At 39.0% G+C, this 25,946-nt stretch overlaps 2 protein-coding genes and 1 pseudogene across 2 annotated transcripts; 2 read left to right on the top strand and 1 right to left on the bottom strand.

Annotated features, from left to right (window-relative positions):
- Positions 1 to 3,491: 3,491 nt before the first annotated feature.
- Positions 3,492 to 5,813, top strand: LOC110685256 (the record flags this gene model as incomplete). Its single annotated transcript, XM_021861753.1, has 2 exons — positions 3,492 to 3,722; positions 4,203 to 5,813. Coding segments are annotated over 2 exons (396 nt in total), but the record flags the coding sequence as incomplete, so codon positions are not given.
- A 4,523-nt stretch (positions 5,814 to 10,336) lies between these two features.
- On the top strand, positions 10,337 to 12,699 carry LOC110685255. The gene is made up of 5 exons (XM_021861751.1): positions 10,337 to 10,630; positions 10,676 to 11,308; positions 11,453 to 11,527; positions 11,704 to 11,836; positions 12,515 to 12,699. Exons 1-5 carry the CDS (start codon positions 10,337 to 10,339, stop codon positions 12,697 to 12,699), a joined length of 1,320 nt encoding a protein of 439 aa, XP_021717443.1.
- Positions 12,700 to 19,830: 7,131 nt separating this feature from the next.
- LOC110685254 lies at positions 19,831 to 24,055 on the bottom strand (annotated as a pseudogene).
- Positions 24,056 to 25,946: the final 1,891 nt, after the last annotated feature.

Genomic DNA, 25,946 nt, shown 5'->3' with positions numbered 1-25,946 from the left:
AAACTCATACTTAGGGGAGTATGGTTTGAATACCTTCTTCTTCTTCTGGGATGGCTGCTCGGAGGAGTCAGCCACCTAGACTTCTTTTCTTTTTCTTTCTTCTTTATTGGCCGACTGCTTTGGCCGGCTCTCTCTTTTTTCTGACTTCTTGTGGTCCGACTGCTTTCCAACTTTACAGAGGTCGGTAGCTTGAATGTAGGCGTTCGCCTCCATCATTGCTTCTTGGAGGGTGGTCACCCTCTTTCTGACGAGGTCGAATTTGAAGTTCGACCCGTCCTTCAGACCTTTGAAAAATTTCGTGTAAGCTACTTCATCAGGTAGTCCCTGTATCTGAATTCTCATCAGATTGAACCTCTTGATGTAGGAGCGCAGTCCTTCCTTCTCTCCCTACTGTATGGCCCCCAAGTCAAGGGTGGTCTTTTTAGCAGGGATGTTCATTGAAAAAATTGACGTGAACAGGTAGGCAAGGGTCTTGAAATTATTAATACACCCGGTCGGCAAGTTGCCAAACCATTGGTGGGCGATGCCCTTCAATGTGGCCGAGAAACACTTACACCATGTGGCGTCATCCAACCCTTGGAGGTACATAAGGTTGGTATACGCCATCAAATGGTCTTCAGGGTTGGTAGTGCCGTCATAGGCCCCTACCAACACATTCTTTACTTTGGCCGGCTGGGAGGCCTCTGTTATTTCTTTAAAGAAAGCGGATGGATGTTCTCCTAGTTTGAGCAGCCGAAGCTGCCAGTCCAAGGGCTGGACATTCCTTGTCGCCTGTCCTCCAAAGGGAGTAGGCTGCATGAAATATTGAGATTGCGGAACGTATGGCTAGGGACGCACATACGGTACCACATCATGCTTCTAAGAACCAGAACGAGAGGAGGTGCCGCCCGTCTGGCTCTCATAGTTTCATTTTGAATACCTCATGGAGGTATTGTGTAAATTGTCTTGAAAATCAGACGTGGAGGCCGACTCTGACAGTCGGTCATTCCTCTTCTGCTCGAGTAGCATCCGAGCATCAGAGTATGTCTTCTTGGACCCATCCGGCTGAACATGACGGATGGGCTTCTTCTTCCTTGGTGAGGGGAAGCGGTACTTAGTTAAATCGATCACCGGCGGTTCCCTCTCCCTAGTTCTAGGGTAAGGAGTCGCCTCCCGATCCTTTACAGGCTTCTTCCTCCCAGATTGGGAGGGTCTTCTGGCCGACTGTTCCTTTGGTGGAACAGGTGCCCTCTTGTTGATAAGTTCCTGGATCTCCCCTTTGAAACTATTTATGAAGGTCATGAGTTCGTTTCTGGTGATGGGGGCAGATCCCTCGGCCGCCCGTTGATGAATAAGCGGCGGACCGACTGGTTTCGGGGTTTTTTTGATGTCCTGCGGGAGAGTTACAACTCCGCGACTGGATCCGTGCGCCTGTACCTGCAAAACAACGGAAACTCCGGTTGGTGGGAGCTCCGCCTCCGACGATCAAGTTAGAACGTGTTTAGGAATAAAAGGTGCGGAAAGTAAAGGTGATCTGGATCCTCCTAGGAGAGGAGTGATCAGGCTAGTTGCAGTGCGCAACCTTGGAAGGTGTGCAATTAATGCTAAGTAAGGTCTAGCAATAAGTATGCACGTGGGGTAATCTCTTAATTAGTTTCATTAAAACTGTTTAATGGAGGCTAATTATCTGTTTATATAGCCTCGAAGTACGTGCCCAATACTAGGTTAAATGGTAAACCTAGGACTGATTGGGCTTGCCTCGGGATTCGGGCCTTGTTGGCCGTTTTCCAGGTTGGCAATCTAGGTGTCACGTGGCGTGGCTTGGTTGGTCCATGTTGGACCTCCTGGAGTATGACACGTGGCAGCACCTGATTGGTCCACGTGGTTGACATGTGGCAGGTGCTTATTGGTCCACGTGGCGGGGAAAAATCCCCTAAACAACTGACAGCTCGAATCTTACTTGGGTCCACTGAGACTCCTTCCTTGGATATCACATGGCCCAAAAATGCTACTTTTTCCAACCAAAATTCACACTTATTAGACAACTTTGTATACAACTGATGCTCTCTTAAACATGACAACACTTGTCTCAAATTCTCTTTATGCTCCTCTTTACCCCTTGATTGAATAGATCAAAATATCGTCAATAAACACACTAGTAGAAAATTTGAAATAGGCACCCCCCCTTTAGCACCGGTTCTTGAAAACCGGTGCCAAAAGAAATGGGCGGGAATGAAAAATTCAGAGTTGGCACCGGTTCCCACCTAAACCGGTGCCAACACATTTAATTAGCACCGGTTTAACTTAAAAAAAAAACAAAAAAAACAAAACAAAACAAAAGAAATCAATGGAGTTGGCACCGGTTCGCCTTAAACCGGTGCCAACTATAGTACTTAGTACCGGTTTGAACCGGTGCCAATTTTTTTTTTAAAAAGCCCGGTTTATAACGTATCTTCTTCTTCCTCTCATCCGCCTCTTTCTTTCATGCTCTCCTCTCTTCTTTGTTCGTTCTTCTCTTCTCTCTCATCTCTGATTCTCTGTTCGTTGTATCTCTCTTCTCTTCCTTCTGATTTTGTCGTTCTTCTCTCGTTCTTCTCACAATATAATCTCGCTCTTCTCTTCCTTCTGAACAAGTTAATTTGTTGGGTTGATATTCGAAATTCAATGAGATTTGTGGTTCCTCATCAGATTCATCCATTTCTATCTATGAATCTCTCCTCCTTTCGAACCCGATGAAGAATCTCCGTCACCATCGAGACGGCGTCACCGCTTTAGCTCTTAGCCCTAACTCCACCTGTCTTGCCTCTGGATCTATCGATCGCACCGTCAAATTGTACAAATTCCCAAGTTTGTTTTCTCTCTCCTCTTTACCTTTATATTCTTCAACTCTTCATTTCAGTATGTTTTTGCATCAGGGTGTGTTTTAAATACTTTATTCTGGGCTCAAATTTATCTGGGTTGTTTTTTTTTTTTTTTTTTTTTTTTTTTTTTTTTTTGGTACTTAACATTGTTTTTGTGTATGCTGATTTGCAATTTGTGGAATTAAATTGAATGAATGCTTGTACCAGTGTAATTCATGAACTATTGGATTATTTTGGTACTTAACATTGTTTTTTTTTTTTTTTTTTTTTTTGGTACTTAACATTGTTTTTCTGTTCTGATTCTGTGTTAAAAATTGAAACTTTGATGAAACTTGTGTTGATAATCTATTATTGTTTTGGATAGGGACTTAGGGTCACAACAATTACCAGTTTTTATACTGCAATTTGATTTTTTTGCTCATGATTATTAATTTCCACTCATGTTTTGATACTTTTGTCTTGTGATTATGTCATTTCAGTTCAATATAGCTGGAAATTTAAGAGTAAAATATCCTTTAAGCTATGGTTGCAGCAAGTTCATCTTCCATTTGTGCAATAAATTTGTTCTTTAGAGTGAAGGGTCAACAATTACTTCACCCAAGATGTCAAGATGCTACTTTTACCATGCTGAATTTGCCCTGCTTAGGATGAAGTATCAAAGGATTCACAGTTGACCAGATTAACGCTGGCAGGAAGAACGGTTCTTTGTTTGCAAAGGTGAGTAAGAAGTCTAAGGAATCAGTCCCTTCTTGGGCTAAGCTTGACTCGGATGAGCCACCCCCTTGGGCTCGTGATGAAGGCAAGTTAAATGAACTTAAGGAGGGATTTGAGGTCCCTATCTTTGTTTATTTTCTTGCCTCGGCTATTACTGCTATAGCTGCTGTAAGTTCCTTCACTATAGATTATAATTTGGACCCTAGGATTGTATGCACTTAGGTAAAGATGTGGTCATGTGGCATCCATCTAAGGTTATGTTTTGGTTCATTGGAAAACATGTAAATCGAATTTTATTTTCAATTGACAGTATGTTTCAATGGTTATGGGGAGAGGTGGGACAGTAGAGAGGAGGGAGATGAGAAAAAGGGAAGAAAATTTGGCTTTCTTAACTAAATATCTTTTGCACCCTTTAGAAAACCTTTTTAATAACTATGGAGATTATTTTCACCCCTTTACAAACCAAACTGAGGGAAATGGAAATCTAATTTTCCCTCTTAACTTAACATAATCTTAGGGAAAAGAAGAGGTCAATCTTATAAGTCCTTTTTACCTCATCGTTTCCCTTTTATGTGTCAATTGAATATAACGCATGACCTTCTAATATTCCTATTTATGTCTTAATGGATTTGACATTGGATTGTGCAGATTGGTTCAATATTTGAATATGTCAATCAAAAGCCCGTTTTTGGACTTTTGAACACGGATAGCGTTTTCTATGCTCCTTTGCTGGGATTTTTCGCAATAACTGGAATTCCAACTTCGGTATGCTCTCCTAGTTTTTGGTTATTTAGGTTTTTTTTCCCTGTTTAAGCTGAGTTTTAATACTGTTTGATGTTCTGTGAACTACGGCAGAGGAAATCCCGAATGCAAGGATCCAAGATTTGTATGGATTACATTGACAATTTTCTCTGTGAAGTTACACCCCTATTTATAGGCAAATGATTGACTGAATTAGTAAATTATGATATTAAGGTAAAACAAAATTCTGACCAAGAGAATTTTTACTTGGTGTAGCCAAAATTAATCACATGCAAATTAATCCACCTGGTTGCTTCCCTTAAATTTCCAAGCTAAATTTATGAAAATCAAAATGCTTAATTTTTGGTCACTAATTGGTCACTTTATGGTACCCGAATGAACCTGTATTTTAGGTATCTGGCATTGTTGAAAATACATGACACCACTCGAATGTTCCCACTTCAGAAATCAGATGCTCTTGCAGTCTTCAGTCTTCACAGCCAATTACTTTAGAATAGGGTCAATGGGTGATCAAGAAGGCCATGGTGTAAAGAGGTCACCATTGCGTTCTACTGCTTGACTTGTTAAGTTCTACTGGTCCACCCTTCACCTTTTATATGATTTACTGTGTCCCTTGTTGGCATAATGATCATGGCCTTTTTGGGCACTTCGTTCGTGTAAACTCTAAAAGCTTGTCAAAGTTCTAGCAATAGGAAGCTTAGCAACATTCTCGGTATTAGTACTGCTAGTGTTTTTAGGTGCTTAAAAAGCTTAAGATTCTCTATAGCCTAAAGGGTTTTTAGGTGTTTAAAGTGATATATTCACAATGCTTTCTTGAAAATCTCTTCTTTACGTCTGTTTCTATTTTCTCTTGTGGTACTTGTAGTTGTAGTTCTTGTGGATGCCTCCTGAACATGTTCTATTGGATGAGAATGTTAAGGCTAACAAGTATGCATACTACTGCATTGATGCTTTTAAGGTAAGCTTGCTTCTTCTTACTCCTAACCACTATTAGTTTTGGTTTCTGACCTCATTCCTATTTCTCCAGGTAAGTCCTAACAATAAGTTCTGGATTTGGCGTGTGTTCTGGAGTCTGTTCAGCTTTGATTCATGCCCTGAGTCTCTTTTCTATCTGCTGGTTTGAGTTGCTGTTTCTCTAGCTCTTGTTTTGTCTATTGTGTGCTGCTGCAGGCTGTGTTCTACTGTGATGCTGAGCTAGTCAGTGTGCTCGGGTTGTTTGACTGTTCCTGTGCCTGCTTAGAGCTCTGTTTTTTCTATCCCTACTGGTTTGCTATGGTCTGTCTATCTGCTGGCCTGTTGTGTAGCTGTTCTGCGTTCCTGAGCTTATATACACTCACAAAACTTAGCTTTTGATATCACTTGATATGAATGTATCAATGATTGTAATGATGAAAAGTTGCATAATAGACATTCGACTATATATGTCTAAAATCATGTAATCAATTCCTAAGGTTTAAAATCTAATAACATAATAAACAATACATTATATATGGCTCATATATGTTTTGCTAATAAGTATATATTATTACATAAGAAACACTGAAACAACACACTCATATTAAACATGTTGCATTTGTTTCGAAATCGAGTTTTGAGTAATCTTTGTGCAAATACTTCTTCCCAAATTGGCTGTCTTCATATATTAAATGTTTGGTTTAGCTGTGTAATGAATATGTTATCCTATATACATTTACTTGGTCAATCGATTGAGTATTAACTCAACTAATTGTGTGATTATTATATGTAGGCTGCGAACTATATGGATATCAAGAGTTTGCTATGGTCTGTCTATCTGCTGGCCTGTTGTGTAGCTGTTCTGCGTTTGGTCTGGTCAGTTTTTCAGTTGCGGTTTTGCTGATTTGCTTTGCTCTGATTCTGTGTTGCTGAGTGCTAGGTTTTATGGGCTGATCCTTGAAGCTTTCTGCTCAGCTGGTGCTGTCTGACTGCTGTTCTTCAGGGACCTACTGGTGCCTGCTCTATACTAGTTGGGCTGCTGGTTTGGGTGCTGTACAGTAGTGGTGTGGTTTGGTGTTGCTGTTTTGGTGGGCTGCGAGGTTGTTTTTTGTTTTTGTTTTATGCTGTGTTTTGCTAGCTGTGTGTAGGTGCTTTCTCGGCCTCTTGTGTTTTTGGGCTGCTGTTTTTTGTTTTGTTCTCCGTAGTTTTGGCTTTGTGTTAGGTGTTGTCCCGGTCCTTGTTTGAAGTGAAATGCAAGAAAGGTCGATCAGAGATAAGTCTGGATTATTTACTTTTTTTTGGACGAAATTTGTAATATTACAGCTTTTTTAATGAAAATATGTAACTTTATATATATGTTAATGTTTCTATATCAATTTAAGTGAAAAAAATGCAAATTTTTATTTTATTTTTTTATTTTTATTTTTTTGGGGTATTTCTGGCACCGGTTTGGACCAGAACCGGTGCCAAAAGTTTTGTTAAAATTTTTTTTTGAGACTTTTGGCACCGGTTAAAGCAAAAACCGGTGCCTAAAGTGGGGTTTTTCGCACCGATTCTTGCTTAAAACCGATGCCAATAGTGTTGATAATAAAAAAAAAATCGCGCCTTTGAAGTTGGCACCGGTTTTGAATCGGTTCTAAATTTTTGAGGATTTGGCATCCCTCAAATCCCCAACGGTTCAAAACCGGTGCCTTAGGGGGGGTTTGAACCGGTGCTAAATTACCTTTTTCGTCGTGACACCACCACAAACTTGTCCAAATATGACCTGAAAACCCTATGCATCAAATCCATGAACACTACTGGTGCATTGGTCAGACCAAAAGACATAACTGTGAACTCATAATGACCATAACGGGTCCTGAAAGCACTCTTTGCAATATCTTGCTCCGCAATTCTCAATTGGTGATAACCTGATCTCAAGTCTATCTTTGAAAATACTCCAGCCCCTTTAAGCTGGTCAAACAAATCATCAATCCTTGGTAATGGATACTTATTCTTCACCGTCACCTTATTCAACTCTCTATAATTAATACACAACCTCATAATTCCATCCTTTTTCTTTACAAACTACACTAGAGCTCCCTAAGGTGAGGAACTAGGTCAAATGTAACCCTTTTCCAACAAATCATCCAACTGAGTCTTCAACTCCTTCATCTCAGTTGGAGCCATCCTATATGGAGCTTTAGAAATAGGTCCAATATTAGGTACTAGGTCGATAGTGAACTCAACATCCCTCACTGGTGGCATACCAGGAATCTCATCTGGAAATACATCAGGAAACTCTTCTACAACAGGTATACTTCCATCACTCTTCTTTTCTTCACTGTCAAGCTCTTGAACACTACACTATCCAGGATTGAAGCATTTTCCCAGACTTATTTGAGCCACTACAAGCATTGGAGAATTATGACCATATTTCGTAGCCCAAGACCGGTTAGAGTCATCAATTCGGTGATTAAGGGCTCGGCAAAGAAGAGACCGGGGAAATGGACCAAAGTGGAAAACCCAGAATTGGGCCAAGAGAAGTAGCCCAAATCGAAGTCCATGCTTGCTCGGGAGCTCGCCCGACCGGGTGGGTACCTCGCCATAAGGCGCGCCCGATTGGGCGAGATAGAAGGAAGAAACGCGCCCTTCTCCCTGTCTTACGCCCGACTGGGCGCGAGTGAAGATCCAATAGTTCAAAAGGTGCGCCCGTCCGGGCGAAGCTCCAACCGTCCGGGCGCGTGTTTCTGAGGGTGTTTTGACGATTTAATTTGTTTTTTTTAATTAGGATTTTTGTGCTTAAGTATAAATACATTTCTTAAGCTAGATAAGATTATATTTTTTCCATCACTTAATTTCCATATTTTAGTTTTAAACTTTTGGTTAATACTCTTGTTCTCTCTCTCTACACTTTGAGTTTATGCAATTCATTGTTTCCGTTCATTTTGGTAACGGTTTCTTCCTTCTTATTTTCAGTAATTAATTGCTTTGATTAATTATGTCTATTTTATTTTCTTTGCTTAGTTTAGATTTAAATATGTGTGAGTAGTTTATCGTCTAGGGTTGCGGGGATCCATAAATAATATGAAGGGACAATTTACTATTGTTGATTGTTAATGCTTTGGTTAATTTCCTATTGATTGATTTAATGTTATGCAATTAGATTAAGCCTGGTTTAATTGTATGAGTTATGCAATATGGATTCATGATTCGAGAGATGAGAATTGATGTTCAGGCTTAGGTTCAATAGGCATGTTAATTTATAAATGGTTAATTCAAGATTCGAGAGATGCGATTTAATACCGGTAGATTAATTATGTGATTGTAATACGTAGCGAAAGCCCTTTATGATCTGATTAATTGATGTATTGATAATTGATTATTGTGTTTTACCTTGGAATATTATTTATTGGTGAACCTATACTCTAGGCTTTGATTTATTGATTTCCTTCCTTATTCGTATTGCTTTAGTTTATTTATTTTTCTTAGTTTAATTCTCACAAAAACAACTTTGCTACTTAATAGTTTAGATTATATTAATTATTTAGGAATAGAAAGACTTGTTTCCCTGTGGATTCGACCCTACTTCCCTATCTACTTTAGTTAGAGGACTTATGTAATTCTTTTGATTAGGTAATACGACTTTAGCCGGTCAAAATTTGGCGTCGTTGCCGGGGAGACGGTTTTATTTTTATTCCTGAATATTTTCGTAGTCTAGATTATTTTCTTTCGTAACAACGCAAGTTCTTTGGGACAGTTTCTCATATTTGTTTGTTTAGTTCTGTGTTTATGCCCAGGATTTCTCTATCAGGTTACATTCCATTTGATCCTGAAATCGAACGTTCTTTTCATAGACAGAAGAACCTTTTAAGACAGGTAAGAGCTACTTCCAAGGGTAGTACACCTTTGGAACCCCTATCTGATTCTAGCGACAAAGAAGTTTCTTCAGAACCAGAATTAGAGATGACGACTCAACCACCTCGTAAGCTCAGCGATTATTCGCAACCGTCCCTAGCAGATTTTCTACATCTTGCTCCCACACCAAATCTCGAGGGGGTACAATTCGAAATTTAACCCCAATTTATTACTATGATTGAAAGGAAGCAATTGAGCGGAGCTAAGGGTGAAGATCCAAATCTTCACATCTTTGATTTTTGCAAATATTGCAACACTATTGGACAAGCTGGGTTCACGCAGGTCCAAATCAGGGAGATTCTTTTTCCCTTTTCTTTATGTGGTAAAGGTAAATCATGGTACAATGGATTGAATAAAACTGCACTTGGTATTACTGACTGGGATACTCTTGCTTTGAATTTCTATAATAAATACTACCCTACAGAGAGGACAACTTTGTTAAGGAGTTCAATCTAAAATTTTGCCCAAAAAGCTGATGAAAGTTTATATGAAGCTTGGGAAAGATTATTTAAGGATTTGCAGAGAAAATGTCCTCATCATGGTCTAGCACAGTGGCAGATAATCCAAGCCTTCTACAACGGGATTGGAAATTCATCTAGATCAATCCTAGATTCATCAGCTAATGGAAGATTTATGAATCTTCAAGTAGATGTAGCAGGAAAAGTTATCGAAGAGATGGCAATTCACAATTCCCAATATGGGAATCCTAGAGGTTTTGCAAACAAAGGGAGACATAGTGTCGATTCTATATCCTTTGTGAAAGCTCAATTAACTTCTATTTGTCAGTAATTAGATAATATTATTCCTGCTATTCCAACCACCGTTGCTACTGTTTCTGCTGTTAATAATAATAATAATGATGCTTTTTCTGAAAATTGTGGAATTGTAGGTCATTGGGAACAAGATTGTAGGAGTTCCATGGAGCAAGTTAATGTCTTCCAAACCTATAGGCAGAATAGCTTATAATCCAACACTTTTAATCCTGGTCTCCGAAACCATCCATATCTTTCTTACCGGAGTACCAATGGGCAAAACCCTCCACCTCTGCAACAACCACAACAACAAGCGCCACAACAAGCACATCAAAAATATTACCAACCTCCTAACCAAAGGGCCCAACCACAAATCCACCTCCATCTACTGACCTTACCTTGTCAGAAATTAGAACGATGTTAGCTAGTATGCAAAAGCACATGCAGAGTAGGGATGCACAAATTGATTCGATCTCAGCTCACAATAAAATCATGGATAATCAAATTGCGCAACTTTCCTCTACTCTAGAAACTCGCCAGCAGGGAGTCCTACCATTGCAGCCAGTACAACCTATAGATCATGCAAATGCAATTACTCTGAGGAGTGGTTCACACTATGATGGGCCTCCTATGCCTAAGGATGATGAACCTGTTTTAACAAAAATTGCTAATCCTGATTCTTTTATACCAAATGATCTTGTTACTGGCCCTGTAGGGCTCTAGGGTAAAACTAACATTTCTAATGATATATTGCAGGGTACAACTTCAAAGAAAGTTACAACTCAAGACAAGAGTGGAGATGTACAGAAACCAGTTATCAAACTACCATTCCCTAGTAGACAATTGAAGACTAAGTTGGATAAGCAATTTGGTAAGTTTCTAGAGGTTGTGAAAAACTTGCAGGTAACAGTTCCTTTCACAGAGTTAATTACGCAAGTTCCTGCATATGCTAAATTTATGAAAGATATTTTGACTAGGAAGAGAGCCTTTAATGAGGTAGAGACTGTAGCTTTTACAGAGGAATGTAGCGCTTTATTACAAAATAAATCTCCACCTAACTTAAAGGATACTAGCAGTTTTTCTATTCCTTGTCATATCGGTAATGTCTTCATTGATAAAGCATTATGTGATTTGGGTGCCAGTGTTAGTGTTATGCCATCGTCTGTGTGTTCAAAGCTTAATATGGGTGATTTAAAAGTTACTAACATTACTTTGAAAATGGCAAACCGTTCTGTTAAATACCCTTTAGGTATTCTAGAAGATGTCCCTATTAGAGTTGGTAAATTTTTTGTCCCTATTGATTTTGTTGTTTTATACATGGCTGAGGATACACAAATTCCTATAATATTAGGTAGACCTTTCCTCCAAATTGTAGGAGCCATTATTGATGTAAAAAAATGGAAAACTAACTCTATTTGTCGGAGATGATAATATCACTTTTAATCTAGGGAACGAAGGTTTTGATAGGTCCTATGTTAGAGGAAAATTGTTGTAGTACTGATGTGATTGATATGATTGATGTTATTTGTGAAGATAGCTTACCACAGATCCTTGCAAGGGGTCCCTTGGAGGAAGAACTTTGTGGTGATTTTACTACAGGTGATGCTGGTATTTGGAGCAGTTAGGTGGATGCTATAGAGATAGCTCTCACACTTGAAGACCTTAACCCTAAGGAGAGCAAGAAGGTAGTAAAATTAGTTCAGGATTCAAAACCTGTAGAGGTTAAGAAACCTGAACTAAAACCTCTCCCTTCTCATTTAAAATATGTATTTCTTGATGAACAGGAATTACACCCTGTGATCATTAGTACTGCACTTGATGACCTACAAACTTCCCAACTTCTTGAGGTTCTTCGAACCCACAATAGGGCAATTGGGTACAAAATTGATGACCTCAAGGGTATTAGCCCTGATTTTGGTATGCACAGGATACACTTAGAGGACAATCACAAGCCATGTATTCAACCCCAGAGAAAGTTAAATCCTAACATATAGGAAGTAGTCAAGAAAGAGGTTATGAAATTACTTGATGCAGGTATTATTTATCCTATTTCTGACTCAAAGTGGGTGAGTCCTGTATAGGTAGTTCCTAAAAAGGGTGGGATGACTGTGATTAAAAACGATAAAAATGAATTGATTCCCACTAGAACTGTAACAGGGTGGCGTATGTGCATTGATTATCGTAGATTAAATATTGCCACCAAGAAAGATCACTTCCCTATCCCTTTTATTGATCAAATGTTGGAAAGGTTAGCTTATCATAAGTTCTTTTACTATTTAGATGGATACTCGGGATTTTTCCAAATTCCAATTCACCCTGAAGATCAGGAAAAGACCACATTACATGTCCTTATGGTACTTTTGCATATCGTAGGATGCCCTTTGGTCTATGTAATGCCCCTGCTACTTCTCAACGTTGCATGATGAGTATCTTTTCTGAGTTCATAGAGTCTATCATGGAAGTCTTTATGGATGATTAGAGTGTGTATAGGTCTTCATTTGATGCATGTCTAGCTAATCTCACTAAAATTTTGAAAAGATGTGAAGAATGCAATTTGGTCCTAAATTGGGAAAAATTATCACTTTATGGTGACAGAAGGAGTGGTTCTTGGTCATATTGTATCTGATAAGGGTATACAAGTAGATAAAGCTAAAATTTCTGTGATTGAGAAATTACCTCCACCAGTTAATGTTAAGGGAGTTAAGAGTTTCTTAGGTCATGCAGGGTTTTATTGTCGCTTTATCAAAGATTTTTCTAAAATTGCTAAATCACTAACTTAGCTTTTACTCAAGGATGCCCCATTTGATTTTATTGACGAGTGTCTTGAGGCTTTTAATAGGATTAAGCACGCTTTAACATCAGCATCTATCATATGTGCTCCCGATTGGAATCTTCCTTTCGAGATTATGTGTGATGCTAGTGATTTTACAGTACGAGCCGTGCTAGGACAAAGAAAGAAAAACGTTTTTCATGCTATTTATTATGCAAGTAAAACTTTGGATGAAGCCCAAATCAATTATGCCACCACGGAGAAGGAGTTTCTTGCTGTGATTTATGCTTTAGAAAAATTTAGATCATATCTAGTTGGTTCTAAAATTATTGTTTTTACTGATCATGCAGCTTTGAAATATCTTATAGCTAAGGCAAAAACAAAGCCTAGGCTCCTCCGTTTGGTTCTCTTGCTCCAAGATTTCAATGTGGAAATTAAAGATAAAAAGGGAGCAGAGAATGTTATTGCAGATCACTTGTCGAGGATTAGGTATGATGAGGGTAAGGATTCTCTTCCTATAGATGATTCTTTCCCTGATGACCGCTTGTTTACAGTTGTAGAGCAACACCCTTGGTATGCCGATTATGCTAATTATTTGGTGGGTGGTACTCTACCTCCTGATTTGTCCTACCAACAGAAAAAGAGGTTCCTTTACGATGTTAAACATTATTTTTGGGATGATCCTTTTTTCTTTCTTGAGTGTGCAGATGGACTATTTCGCAGATGTGTTCCAGAATAGGAAGTTCACGGTGTACTTACAAGATGCCACAACTCACCATATGGAGGACACCATGGTCCTACTAAGACAGTAGCAAAGATCAATGAGTCGGGTTTCTATTGGCCTACCATGTTCAAGGATGCTCATTCTTTTTTCCAAGCTTGTGACTCTTGCCAGAGGACTGGAAACATTTCGCGGCGGCATGAGATGCCTCAAACCTGTATTTTGGAAGTTAAAATTTTTTATGTTTGGGGGGTTGATTATATGGGACCTTTTCCCTCATCAAAACGGAATCGTTATATCCTTGTCGCGGTTGATTATGTATCTAAGTGGGTTGAAGCCATTGCCACACCTACCAATGATGCCAAGAAGGTCCATAAGCTCTTCAAGAAAACCATTTTTCCAAGATTTGGAGTCCCTAGAGCCGTTATTAGTGATGGAGGATCTCACTTTCATGAGAGAAAGTTAGATACCCTTCTCAAGAAGTATGGTGTCTACCATAGGACGAGTTTAGCTTACCATCCCCAAACTAGTGGCCAAGTTGAGGTTTCTAACCGTGAGATTAAGGCTATTTTGGAGAAGGGTGGTAGCAAAGTCTAGGAAGGATTGGAGCGATAAGTTGGATGACACTCTTTTGGCATACAGAACCGCATTTAAGACCCCCATTGGTACTTCCCCTTATAAACTTGTGTATGGGAAAGCATGTCACCTCCCGGTGGAATTAGAGTATATGGCTTATTGGGCAATTAAAGAGCTCAATTTGGATGTAAGTTAGCGGGAGAAAAGAGGCTACTACAACTTAACCAACTAGATGAGTTTAGGTTGATGGCCTATGATAGTGCACGCGTCTACAAGGAGAAGACCAAGAAATGGCATGACAAGATGATCCTTCCGAGAGAATTCAAAGAGGGTGATAAGGTTTTGTTGTTCAATTCTAGACTTAAACTTTTCCTAGGAAAGTTAAAGTCAAGGTGGTCAGGTCCTTTTACTGTTAAAAGGGCAAACAAATTCGGTTCTGTGGAGTTATATGATGAACATGGTGGTGATTTTAAGGTAAATGGCCAAAGATTGAAATTATATCATGAAGGGGCTACAATTGGTGCAGTTGAATTACTTCACCTAATCGATTCCATCTCATCTTGATCGACATATGGTAAGAAGGTCGTGTGGGACCTAGATAAACCAGGGCTTTGCGGGAGGCAACCCGTATTTTCTTGCTTTTTGGAATTTTTATTTTCCCTTTTTTTGTCTTTCAGAAGAAGAAAGGAGAGAATTTAATGTGTTTTAGAGTATTTTTTACAGGTTAGAGAAAAAGAGCTAGCCAAATTTTGAAGAAAAGAAGGAAAAATCGGACTCATAGTGCTGTAGCGTGCCCGACCGGCTCATGACCCATATTCAAGATGTTTGGAAAGAGGCAAGAACATAAGGGGGACGCGGTTCGGGCTCGAGTGCACCGGTTGAACCAGCTCTATAACTACCTCATTGGCCAACGATCAAGATTACAACTTCGCAACAACCTGAACGACTCATCAACCTCTACGAACAGGAGGTACATCCCTCTCGGTGGTTACACCGAGACACCCTTCAATCTTTAGGTTTATATGAGCATGTTAGACATTTTATGAACGATATTGGCATGCGAAATTTTGTAGATATGCACTATCCCACATATAAGGAATTGACATGCAAATTTTTATCCTCTATAAATGTGGTTCAATCAAATAATGGCCCTAATTTGCGTTTTCAGTTGAATAATAAAAATGTTAATTTAACTTATGTAGAATTTGAAAATTTATTTGTATTTGATCCTCTTCCCCCCCCACCCAATGGCATGAAGATTATAAGGCAGATGATATTTATCTTGCTTTGTCGGGCAAACCTTGCCCAAATTCACAACATGCTAGCGTACTCCCTTTCCACCACCTCGTCCCTAAAATCTTCCAAAGATTTTCGGGGACTTGTTTTCTAGCTCGTCATGATCCTCAAAACACCCAAACCAACGAGCTAGCTATTCTAGGACATTATGGGTACGGGAAATTAAACATTGCTAGATACATCATTACTCATTTGAGTAGGCACGACAATGCTTGCAGTAACAATGTCAAGACCCCTATCCATTGTGGTGGCCTAATCACTAGGATAGCAATTAAGAAGTCGGGGTTTAATGATTCTAGATACGAGGGGTTGACCAACTGTAGGAGGGATACTCTTATGGACTTGTCGTACTTCCAATTTTTGAACTGGGTTAAACCTAACTGTAGCAAAGTCCTAGAGTGGCATGTAAGGGTAGGGAAGGATTACGCACCCGTTTTCCCTCTTCCTAACCCCGAGCTGACAGCCTTTCCCCCTGGGCAAGATTCTTACACTTATGATATTCTAGTTGCCCATGGCCAAGGCCGGGCACATCCCCAACCACGTGCACCATCACCACCATAGCCACACCCTGAGGTACCACTACCACCACCCCATGTGCCTCAGCCACCCCCACACCAGCCTAGGCTAGACCCCGAGGCTATTTGGGACCTACAGAGTATAGGTCGGGCTATAAGTAGGATAGAGGAGACTCAGGGGGAGCTTAGGGCACAGGTAGGTGACATTAGGAGGCTAGTTGGTTCCCTTGACCAGAGGGTGGGCTATGTTGAGCGGAACACGTGTAGGGGACTTTATCCCATGTACGACGGCTATGCTCGTCGTGGTGCTATTCCTGCTGACTCTCTTTACCCTGACTAGTTCCATCCACCACCCCAGGGATACGTGGATCCCGACTCCCGTGGTATTTACACAAACTACTCTTCATTTTCTGGCTACGACCAAGACTTTCCTTTTGGGGGATAGGGGATAATGTTAACCCTAATTATTTTGGTGGGAGTTCTTCTGGTGGTGCAGGTGGCAGTGGAGGAGGATTTAGTGTAATGGATGAGGATGGTAATGATTAGCCATGCTATGCTAATTCCCGAGTCAATGAGGACATTGTCTGATTTTGGCTTGGGGGAGATTTTTGGATGTAGGTATCTTTCTTTTCTCTCTCTAGTTTAGAATAGTTTTAATTGCTTTCTAGTGTAGATTTTATTTCTTTGAAAAAAATAAAAAATACAAAAATACAATCCAATGAATGATAAATTATGCTTCCCTGTGCCCCATACATGAAAATTGTTTTGGTTCTTGGTATATGATGATGAGTATTGTGGATAGGTTAGCTAGAATTTGATGTTTGATTGCTTCGATGTCTTAACATTCGTCAATTTTGCCCAACTACTTGTGAATATAGTGCTTGACTAGTTGATTTGGTGAGGAATGTGTGTTAGTTCCTGGTATGTCAATGAATTTGGGTATTCGTTTGCAACTTTGAGTAATGTTTATATGATTCACTATTATGCACATTGAGGAGGACAAAAGCATTTGTTCTTTTAGGTGGCCTTTGGATGATTTTAGATACATTTGTTCCCTTCTTGCTACCCATGTTGTTTCCTTGACTTTTTATTGTTTATTAGCCACATTACAAGCCGATTTTTCCCCATTGGTTACTAGTCCCAAGCTTGGCTTGGGGGAGCTATTAGTTAGTGAGGTGAGGGAGTTTGTAGTGTGCTTGTTATTTGCACAATTTGGGTGGTGTTGAGAAGTTGTTTGTTCTTGATTTTGGTTTATTTTGATGATTATTGAAAGATTAATTCTCTTTAAAAAATAAATCATAATGTTGAAAAAAAGAGCAAAAGGAAAATTTATGTGATGTTCAAATGTTCTAAGAGAAGGTTGTTCAAAAGAACAAGAATTTTTGAGTTAAAATGAAAAAAACAAAAATAAAATCAAGTGTTAAAGAGTTCCAGAGTTTGTTTGATTCGCTCAAGTTCTTCATTATTATATTTTTTATGAGCGAGATTGTAAGAGTTGGGAATTATTGATTTAATTGGTTGTTTGGTGAATATTTGGTTGAGTTGAGTTGTGTTGGAGATGATTGGTCATTATTTATTTTTGACCGTGGTTTATTAGGATTGGCTCCCTAAAGCATGGCTTTACTCTCACAATTTCCCAAATTTATCCTACATTTTACCCTAGCCTTACATTACAAGCTTTGAAAACCTTCCGACCCTTGTGCATAGAGTTGTATGGATGTGAAATTAGTTGTTTATCAATGCAAAGAGTGATTTGAAATATTCCGAGTCCACTACTAGGTTGAGTGCTTGTTTTCTTAAACACACGCGTGTTGTGAGTTTGGGAGGGCATTGTTCGCATTAAAGGGGTTGGATGGGGAGTGATCGGATACATCTTATATTCGCCACATAAAGAGTGAAGAGTGCGTCAGTACAAGTCTTGAATTCCATATACACATGTGGTTTGCTCTATTTGACAATTGTTAGGAAGGATGAGTAGTTGGATGAATTTGATTAGTTGATTTTGATGCATACGTGTTGGATTTGCCTTGAATTGGTTATATTTGGTTTTAATTGATTTTGGGGTGAAGTATACTTTATTTGTTCATTGATGAGCTCTTTGCTTTGGGACAAGCAAAGGTTTAACTTGGGGGAGTTTGATATGTTCATTTTACATAGTATTTTACCCCGTCCCTTAGTCATATTTAGGAGTATTTTTGGCTCTTTGCAGCCACTTTTATTACTAATATGTGTTTTCTAGTGTTTTCGTAGATTTGGTATTATTTTATAGGAAATTTGCGGATTGGAGCATTTTCCCGGACTTATTTGAACCACTACGAGCATTTTAGAATTATCGCCATATTTCGTAACCCAAGACCGGTTAGAGTCATCAAATCGGTGATTAAGGGCTCGACAAAGAAGAGACCGAGGCAATGGACTAAGGTGGAAAACCAGGAATTGGCCAAGAAAAGTAGCCCAAATCGAACTCCATGCTTGGCTGGGAGCTCGCCCGACCCGGTGGGTGCCTCGCCCTAAGGCGCCCGGCCGGGCGAGGTAGAAGGAAGAAACGCGCCCTTCGCCCTGCCTCACGCCCAACCGGGCGCAAGTGAAGATACAATAGTTAAAAAGGCGCGCCCGGCCGAGCGAAGCTCCGCCCGACTAGGCGTGTGTTTCTGAGGGTGTTTTGACGATTTAATTTGTTTTTTTTTTTAATTAGGATTTTTGTGCTTAAGTATAAATACATTTTTTAAGCTAGATACGATTATCTTTTTTCCATTACTTAATTTACATATTTTAGTTTTAAGTTTTTGGTTAATACTCTTGTTTTCTCTCTCTACACTTTCAGTTTATGCAATTAATTGTTTCTGTTTATTTTGGTAAAGATTTCTTCCATCTTATTTTCAGTAATTAATTGCTTTGATTAATTATGTCTATTATATTTGCTTTGCTTAGTTTAGATTTAAATATGTGAGAGCAGTTTATTTTCTAAGGTTGTGGGGATCCATAAATAATGTGAAGGGGCAATTTACTATTGTTGATTGTTAATGCTTTGGTTAATTTCCTATTGATTGTTTTAATGTTATGCAATTAGATTAGGCCTGGTTTATTTGTATGAGTTATGCAATATTGATTAAAGATTCTAGAGATGAGAATTGATGTTTAGGCTTAGGTTCAATAAGCAAGTTTATTTATAAATGGTTAATTCAAGATTCGAGAGATGCAACTTAATACCGGTAGATTTATTCTGTGATTGTAATACATAGCAAAAGCCCTTTATGATCTAATTAATTGATGCATTGATAATTGATTGTTGTGTTTTACCCTGTAATATTATTTATTGGTGAACCTAAACCCTAGGCTTTGATGTATTGATTTCCTTCCTTATTCAAATTACTTTAGTTTATTTATTTTGCTTAGTTTAATTCTCACAAAAACAACTTTACTACTTAATAGTTTAGATTTTATTAATTATTTAGGAATAGAATGACTTGTTTCCCCGTGGTTGGACCCTACTTCTCTATCTACTTTAGTTAGAGGACTTAGGTAATTCTTTTGATTAGGTGATACGACTTTAGCCTGTCACTTCCCCACATCTAGAGAAACTGACTCGGGACTTTCTGACCCGAGAATTCGAATTACTCTCTTAGAAATAAAGGAATGGGATGCCCCCGTATCAAACAAAACTTTCACAAGAAAGAACTTATAAGGAAAATACCAATTACCACATTATTAGCAGTTTCAGCCTCACGACTGCTCATCACGAACACAAGACGCTACTGGTTCCAACCTTGGGTGTAGGTCCACTCACTAGGCGAAAAATACAAATGGGCACCAGTTCAAAACCCCCATTTCGCACCGGTTTTGAACCGGTCCTTATTTGAGGGATGCCAAAAACCAAAAGATTTCGCACCGGTTCTTGCTGTGAACCGGTGCGAAAAATGGCCCTAAAATTTTTTAAAAAAACTTTTAGCACCGATTTTGAAAATGCCCCATAAAAAAAATAAAAAAAATTTTGCATTTTTTTCCCTTAAATTGATATATAAACACTAACATATAAATAAAGTTACATATTTTCATTAAAAATGGCTGTAATATTACATATATATATAAAGTTACCGTGCTGGTAAGCTAGCTAGCTAACAAACCCCTCAAGGGGTGCTGCACAAAAGGCAGGAAGAGCTCTTGCCAGTCCTATCATATCAGATAACAGTTGGTCAATATATAGCCATGATTACTGATTAACACAGAATCTTAAACTAAACTAAACTATGCTGCTTTCTCCACCAGGAGGCTTGCGCACACCACCAAAATAATCTCGGGGTTCTACTTTCTCTCCCTCAGCAAATATATTGCTTCCACTCATCTCTCTTAGCTTAGCCTTGCTGAGATGCTTCTCTGCTGACTCTGCAGGAGCATCCCCCTTAAAGATGTCGTTACCTGTCAGCTCTTAGAACTTCAGGTTGTGAAGCTTTCTTGTTGACTTGACAGCAGGATCGTCACCAAACATAATATTACTCTGTCCTCCAGCAGGCTACAAAAAGAGATTATGTTAATGATCAGCTTTGCAAGAAAACTTGTCAAATACTAAAATGGATGACAATACTTGAGACTTACAGCTACAAAACTTTTATCCTTTGAAAAAACTTTGTCAACTTTATCAGTATAGTAGTCACTAATCAGGGAATTCAATTATATAAATTTCATATTCAAATGTTCTCTGTTACGGTCCTCTAAAGCCTACCTTTCTACAATCATTGTCCTCCAAACACGGATAGCAAACTCAAGACAATGCACAATAAAGGTTATATTTAAACAAGTGATCCCGAATTACTGACCACAAAAACAGAACAACATAAGGGGAAAACCAACTTAGTACAGCCAGAAAATAGAAAAGATTAAGTCACTCTCTTAAAAACTTAGTATACTCACGTTGGAAACTCTAACAGATCTCCGGACAGTTTGTGGTGCTGGCTCACCCATGTCCTTTTCTTTTGACTCCAATGAACATGCAACAGCCAATGATCGAGGAAGATTTTTCGGAGGTGGGCCAAAAATGTCATTTCCACTGAGCTCCTTGCACTTGGCATCTAACAGTCCCTTTTTGATCTTTGAGTCTGCCTCAACTTCTAGAGTGCCACTCAATTCACGTTGCTTTGCTACCTCTGGCAGAGACGTAGGCTTCTTGGGGGTCACACTTTTGTCGACACTAAAAGAAATCTGGCTAATTCCATTAACAGCTTCCTGCAATTGGCAGTTACAAGAGAAAGGGTCAAGAGTTGATCCGGTGTGTCATTACAAAAAAAATACTTTGTACAAAGTATATTAATGAAAATAAACCTGATAAACTCTCAATCCAGTTTTATTCGAATTGGGATTAGCACTCCCAGATTCTGCTGTAATATCATCTTCAGACCCAGCAAATATTCCACTTCCAGTCATCTCCTTCATTTTATATCCAGAACAAGGCTTCCTGAAGTAGCAAACGAATAGGTCAGTTATGCAGAGAACCAAATGATGCATATGTTCTCAAGAATTATTTATCAGTCTAATATAAGTAACAATTAGTCCAGACTCCAGCACTAGTATGGAAAGGGCAGGATTATTTTATAAAAATATGGAAAAGAAAAAAAGCTACTGAATTTGGATCATACAAGATATTGAACACAACCAGAATAATGTAGCTATGTCAGCATAGTCCATGTAATGAGCTAATAAAATTTGGGCTGGGCATTCTCTAATTTGAAGACCATGTCTTGATAGAAACAAGGTTATTTAACAAAACAAGATAAATGTAGGTCATGTAGCTAGATCTGCATAGCCAAAATGATGAACAGCCAAGATTATAGTTATGCATCATCATCTAGCTTCACTTACTACCCAATGAGTATATAGCATTTATAATTCTACAGGAAGGTTTGGTAATTTTGGAAAACCTATCAACTAGCTTTTGGATGCAATTTGAGCTCCTCCATCAACATTACAGTTAGTCCTCTTTGGAAGACATATTGAGTCAACCAGAAATGGAGGATATAGACAAGATATCAACAAACTTGAAATGTCGTATTTGGGCATCTTTTGATCGGTTGGAAACTTAGGTATATGCATGGCAGGGTTTTGTGTATACGAAAAGAAACGCATGGTAATCTTTCTCCCTCCCACGATACCTGTCTCTATCAGACCTGTCTTTACTCCTGCGACTTCTCCTTCTATAATCTCTGTCCCTGTGGTCATCCCGATGTCTAAAAGCAAATTTATTAGACGCATTAGATTGTAGCATGAATAATAATAACTTAGGAGAAAACAAAAGGGACAGATCAAAGTTAGAATCTTGTTGCTCACCTAGGACGAGGGCTTCTTGATCTTCCCTTTGTCTTGACTGGCTCTAGTATTCTCCCCTTCTGACTGAAAACAAGAAAATACAAAGTCCATTAGAAATGAGAACTAATTCTTAGCAGTACAAGCCACTCCAAAAGTTGCATGACACTATATGTTGGCAAGTAATAACAATTTTTTCAAAAACTATGAGCGTAGTACATGTCAAAAGGAGGCTTGAACTAATACAAAGCAAATCCAACACCACGACACGAATGCAACAAATTATGCACTTCCGTGTGTCCATATTATCCTGATCTACACTATAGGTAAGAATTAAGAGAGCAACACTTCTTTTCCTATGTGGTACAGGAAAAAGGCCAGGATTAAGAACAATTATATATTCCCCTCAATAATTAGAACCAAAACTAACAAATGAAAAGAGGCCAATTTAGATTAATTCCAAAATCAACTGTACCCATCATATCTCAGGAACTCATTTTTGTTTTACATTAGTATAGCACTACGCAACGATCAATATATGATGAAACAAAGAAAAACTATATGGAAAAGAGAAACTTGAATTGGCAAAACAATACACTTGTCTTAAGCAGATTACCAAAATACTTGTATTTTGAATTGTTACTCCATATATAATTAGTTCACCATTGAATTAAGCTAACTTAATCCATTGTCTACATATAAGAAATTTAACTAGAGGATTTCACACAAAAACAACATATAGAATCAAAAGACCCAAAAAAAACCAATAAAAATCGAACAAATTTGTGTAATCACTCACATTTTCTCAGCATTAGGACCATATTTTGCAAACTGAACCATTATCTCTCTGCCATCAACGACCTTGCCTGCACGTTGAACCCAATTGGAGGAATAACCCGATAATTTTACAATTAAAGGAGAACCCAATTCCAATTCTTCTCCCAAATAAAAGAATAACAATTCAATTTACAGTTAAAAGTGAAAAAAAATGGATAAATTGGGAAAAAATAAAAACCAACCATCAAGCTTTTCAACAGCTTTGGCAGCTTCATCTTGATACTTGTATCGAACAAAAGCAAACCCACGAGATTCTCCAGTTCTAAAATCAAATCAATCGACAAAAAAATCAATAATCAACAAAATTCCCATAAACCCAAGAAAAAAAAAAAAAAAAAAAAGGAGAGATTTAAGAGAAAACCCTAACAAACCTGCGGTCACAAGGGATGAAAACATCGACACCTTGCCAAACCTATTGAACAAAGGGTACAAATCATCCGCTGTAGTACCTGTCAAAAAAAAAAAAAATCAATGGAGAATGTCGACTACGCTTCAATGGAGGAGAGAGAGGAGAGAGAGGCAGATGAGAGAGGAGGAAAGATCGAGGAATTGAAAGAGAATGAAAGAAGATTATTATAACCTGTTATGAAATTAAAGGGAAAGGTAAGAAAATAGGGGAGAGAATAGATCTATATTCTTATTGCTGAATGATGTGGGATTACATATGTATATATACATGTGATATAATTAGGGTTTTCTTATAACATAATAAACATAGTACATCTAGAATATTCTAGAATTATCATATGGGCATCCACTAAATACATATATTATACAACACTCCCCTTGGATGACCATTATCGAATAGTGTGCCTCGTTAAAATCTTACTAAGAAAAACCAGAAGGGATAAAACCTAGTGAAAGAAAAAGAGTACAACACTATCGTAATATGCCTTGACATGTTGCCTCGTTAAAAACCTTACCAGGAAAACCCAATGTGGGACAAAACCATAGTTAAGGGAAAAAGAGTGCAGCGCGTATTTTCTCCCCCTGATGAATGCATAACTTGAGATCTTCCGATGTAATGATTCAATGCCTTAGTAACTTCATACTTGTAGCTGAATAACATTCCTTGATAGTTCATCCTCCCTGATCAAACTTGAATCTTCACTGTAAAGCATCTTCATTTATCCATACTTGTGAGAACAATACCTATGTTGCGTTTACCACTATTTTATATGACATCTTTGTTTCAAGTTGCCCTACCATCAACATTATGCCTACTTATGAAGGTCATAAAAGTAGCTATTGATAATCAAATATTGATAATAATTTATGGCAACCCGTGATATCTTGATATCATTATCTAAATTTATATGAATTAGTATTAATATAACATAAGTCTTGTTATATACTTTAATCATGGTTCTTAAGATGATTCTTACTATAATATATCTCATTACTATTTCTTTAGACATTTTGCCTTTTATACGAGAGTTCTCCAATGTGTACAAAATCGATTAACTCTCACTTGGTTAAACTTCAGGTTGATGTCCGAATAACTTATTCACCAATACTCTCCATGAGTTTGATAACAATATCAACATTGTCATTTTTCCAGAATATAGAATTTGAAGGGCTAGATATTTGAATAAGTTGAATATAAGTTTTGCGGGAACTTTTCATGCATGATTCATAACATGCTATTCGTCATTGTTTAGGGTAAAAATACCCTAAACATGTGGCCCAATGGGCTGGTGACACGTGGCATATCGCCATTGGTCAACAAGGCTCCAATCCCCTGTTGACACGTGTCCTTGGAGTCTTCCATGAGTAATTTATCTGTCCCACTATAAATAGTGGGATAACCCTCATTTATTGGGGATTCATAAATACAAACACTATTACCGAGCAATATTAATTGCGGAATTCTCCCAATCAGCGAGAAGAACTTTACCTATTTCGTATTCTTTCCTCCTGTACGTATACTAACTTGATCGTCGGAGGCGAAGCTCCTACCAATCGGAGTCTTCGTGATCTTGCAGGTACAGGCATCGGCAACTCAGTCTTGGAATCGTAACTCTCCCGCAGGACACCTCAAAAAACCCCGAAACATTGCCACCGTCTGTGGGGAGGGTACTTCCAAGATGACTTCTGATACCGTACCATCGAATCTGGACAAACGACCCTTGGCCGAGCCTGAGGTCCAGACGGACCATGAAAGTGGTGACGACTATGAAATTGACACTTATGTGGCCCCAGACGAGTCCTTTAGAACAAAACGCACCCGTTCCAAAGAAATGAAGGAACGAGGTGAGAACCAAGCTGCTCCCAACAACACAACCGGTATGCCGGTTGGGGATGCCCAGGTAGCAGCTGGATCTGCTCCCGTCACGAGAAATGAACTCATGACTTTCATGAATAGTTTCAAAGGCGAGATAAAGAATCTCATCCGGTCAGCCACCCCCCAGAAGGGTCAGCCGGCCAAGAAGCCTTCATCCTCTGGGAAGAAGGCTTTGAAGGATCGTGTGCCCACTCCTCATCCCAATCCCAAGGTGGGGGAGGGGCCCCAGATCGACTTAAATAGGCTCCGCTTCCCTCAAATGGATCACAGAAAAGCCATTCGGCACTTACAGCCGGATGGATCCAAAAAAACCTTCTCTGATGCCCGGACGTTTCTCCAGGAGAAGAGAAATCAGTAGCTGTCTGCGTCGGCCTAAACGTCGACCTTCCCTGACAGCCTCCGCAGTGCCTCCGTCAGACACTCGGAAACAGACCAAGCGGGTCAGTCTCGCGAACCCTCCGCGCGATCTGTTCCCAAAGTGATCCAGCCGGGACAATATGGTCCGCCATATGTACCGGGTGGATCCCCTTTTTCTGCACCAGGCCTCTTCGGGGTCATGGGTAGCAGCCGCTCTAGCCCACGGATTGGCAGCTGCGTCTGCTTAATTTGGGAGAACAGCCTACGGCGTTCTCGCCAAATATAACCCAGGCGGCACAACCGTCCAATATCAAGAATGTGTTGGTAGGTGCCTATGATGGTACCTCCAACCCGGAAGACCACCTAATGGCATACTC

Source organism: Chenopodium quinoa, unplaced genomic scaffold (genome assembly GCF_001683475.1).
Source record: "Chenopodium quinoa cultivar QQ74 unplaced genomic scaffold, ASM168347v1, whole genome shotgun sequence".
Classification (NCBI taxonomy): Eukaryota; Viridiplantae; Streptophyta; class Magnoliopsida; order Caryophyllales; family Amaranthaceae; genus Chenopodium; species Chenopodium quinoa.
The sequence above is the reverse complement of the archived record's forward strand: the minus strand, read 5'-3'. Positions and strand labels throughout refer to the sequence as shown.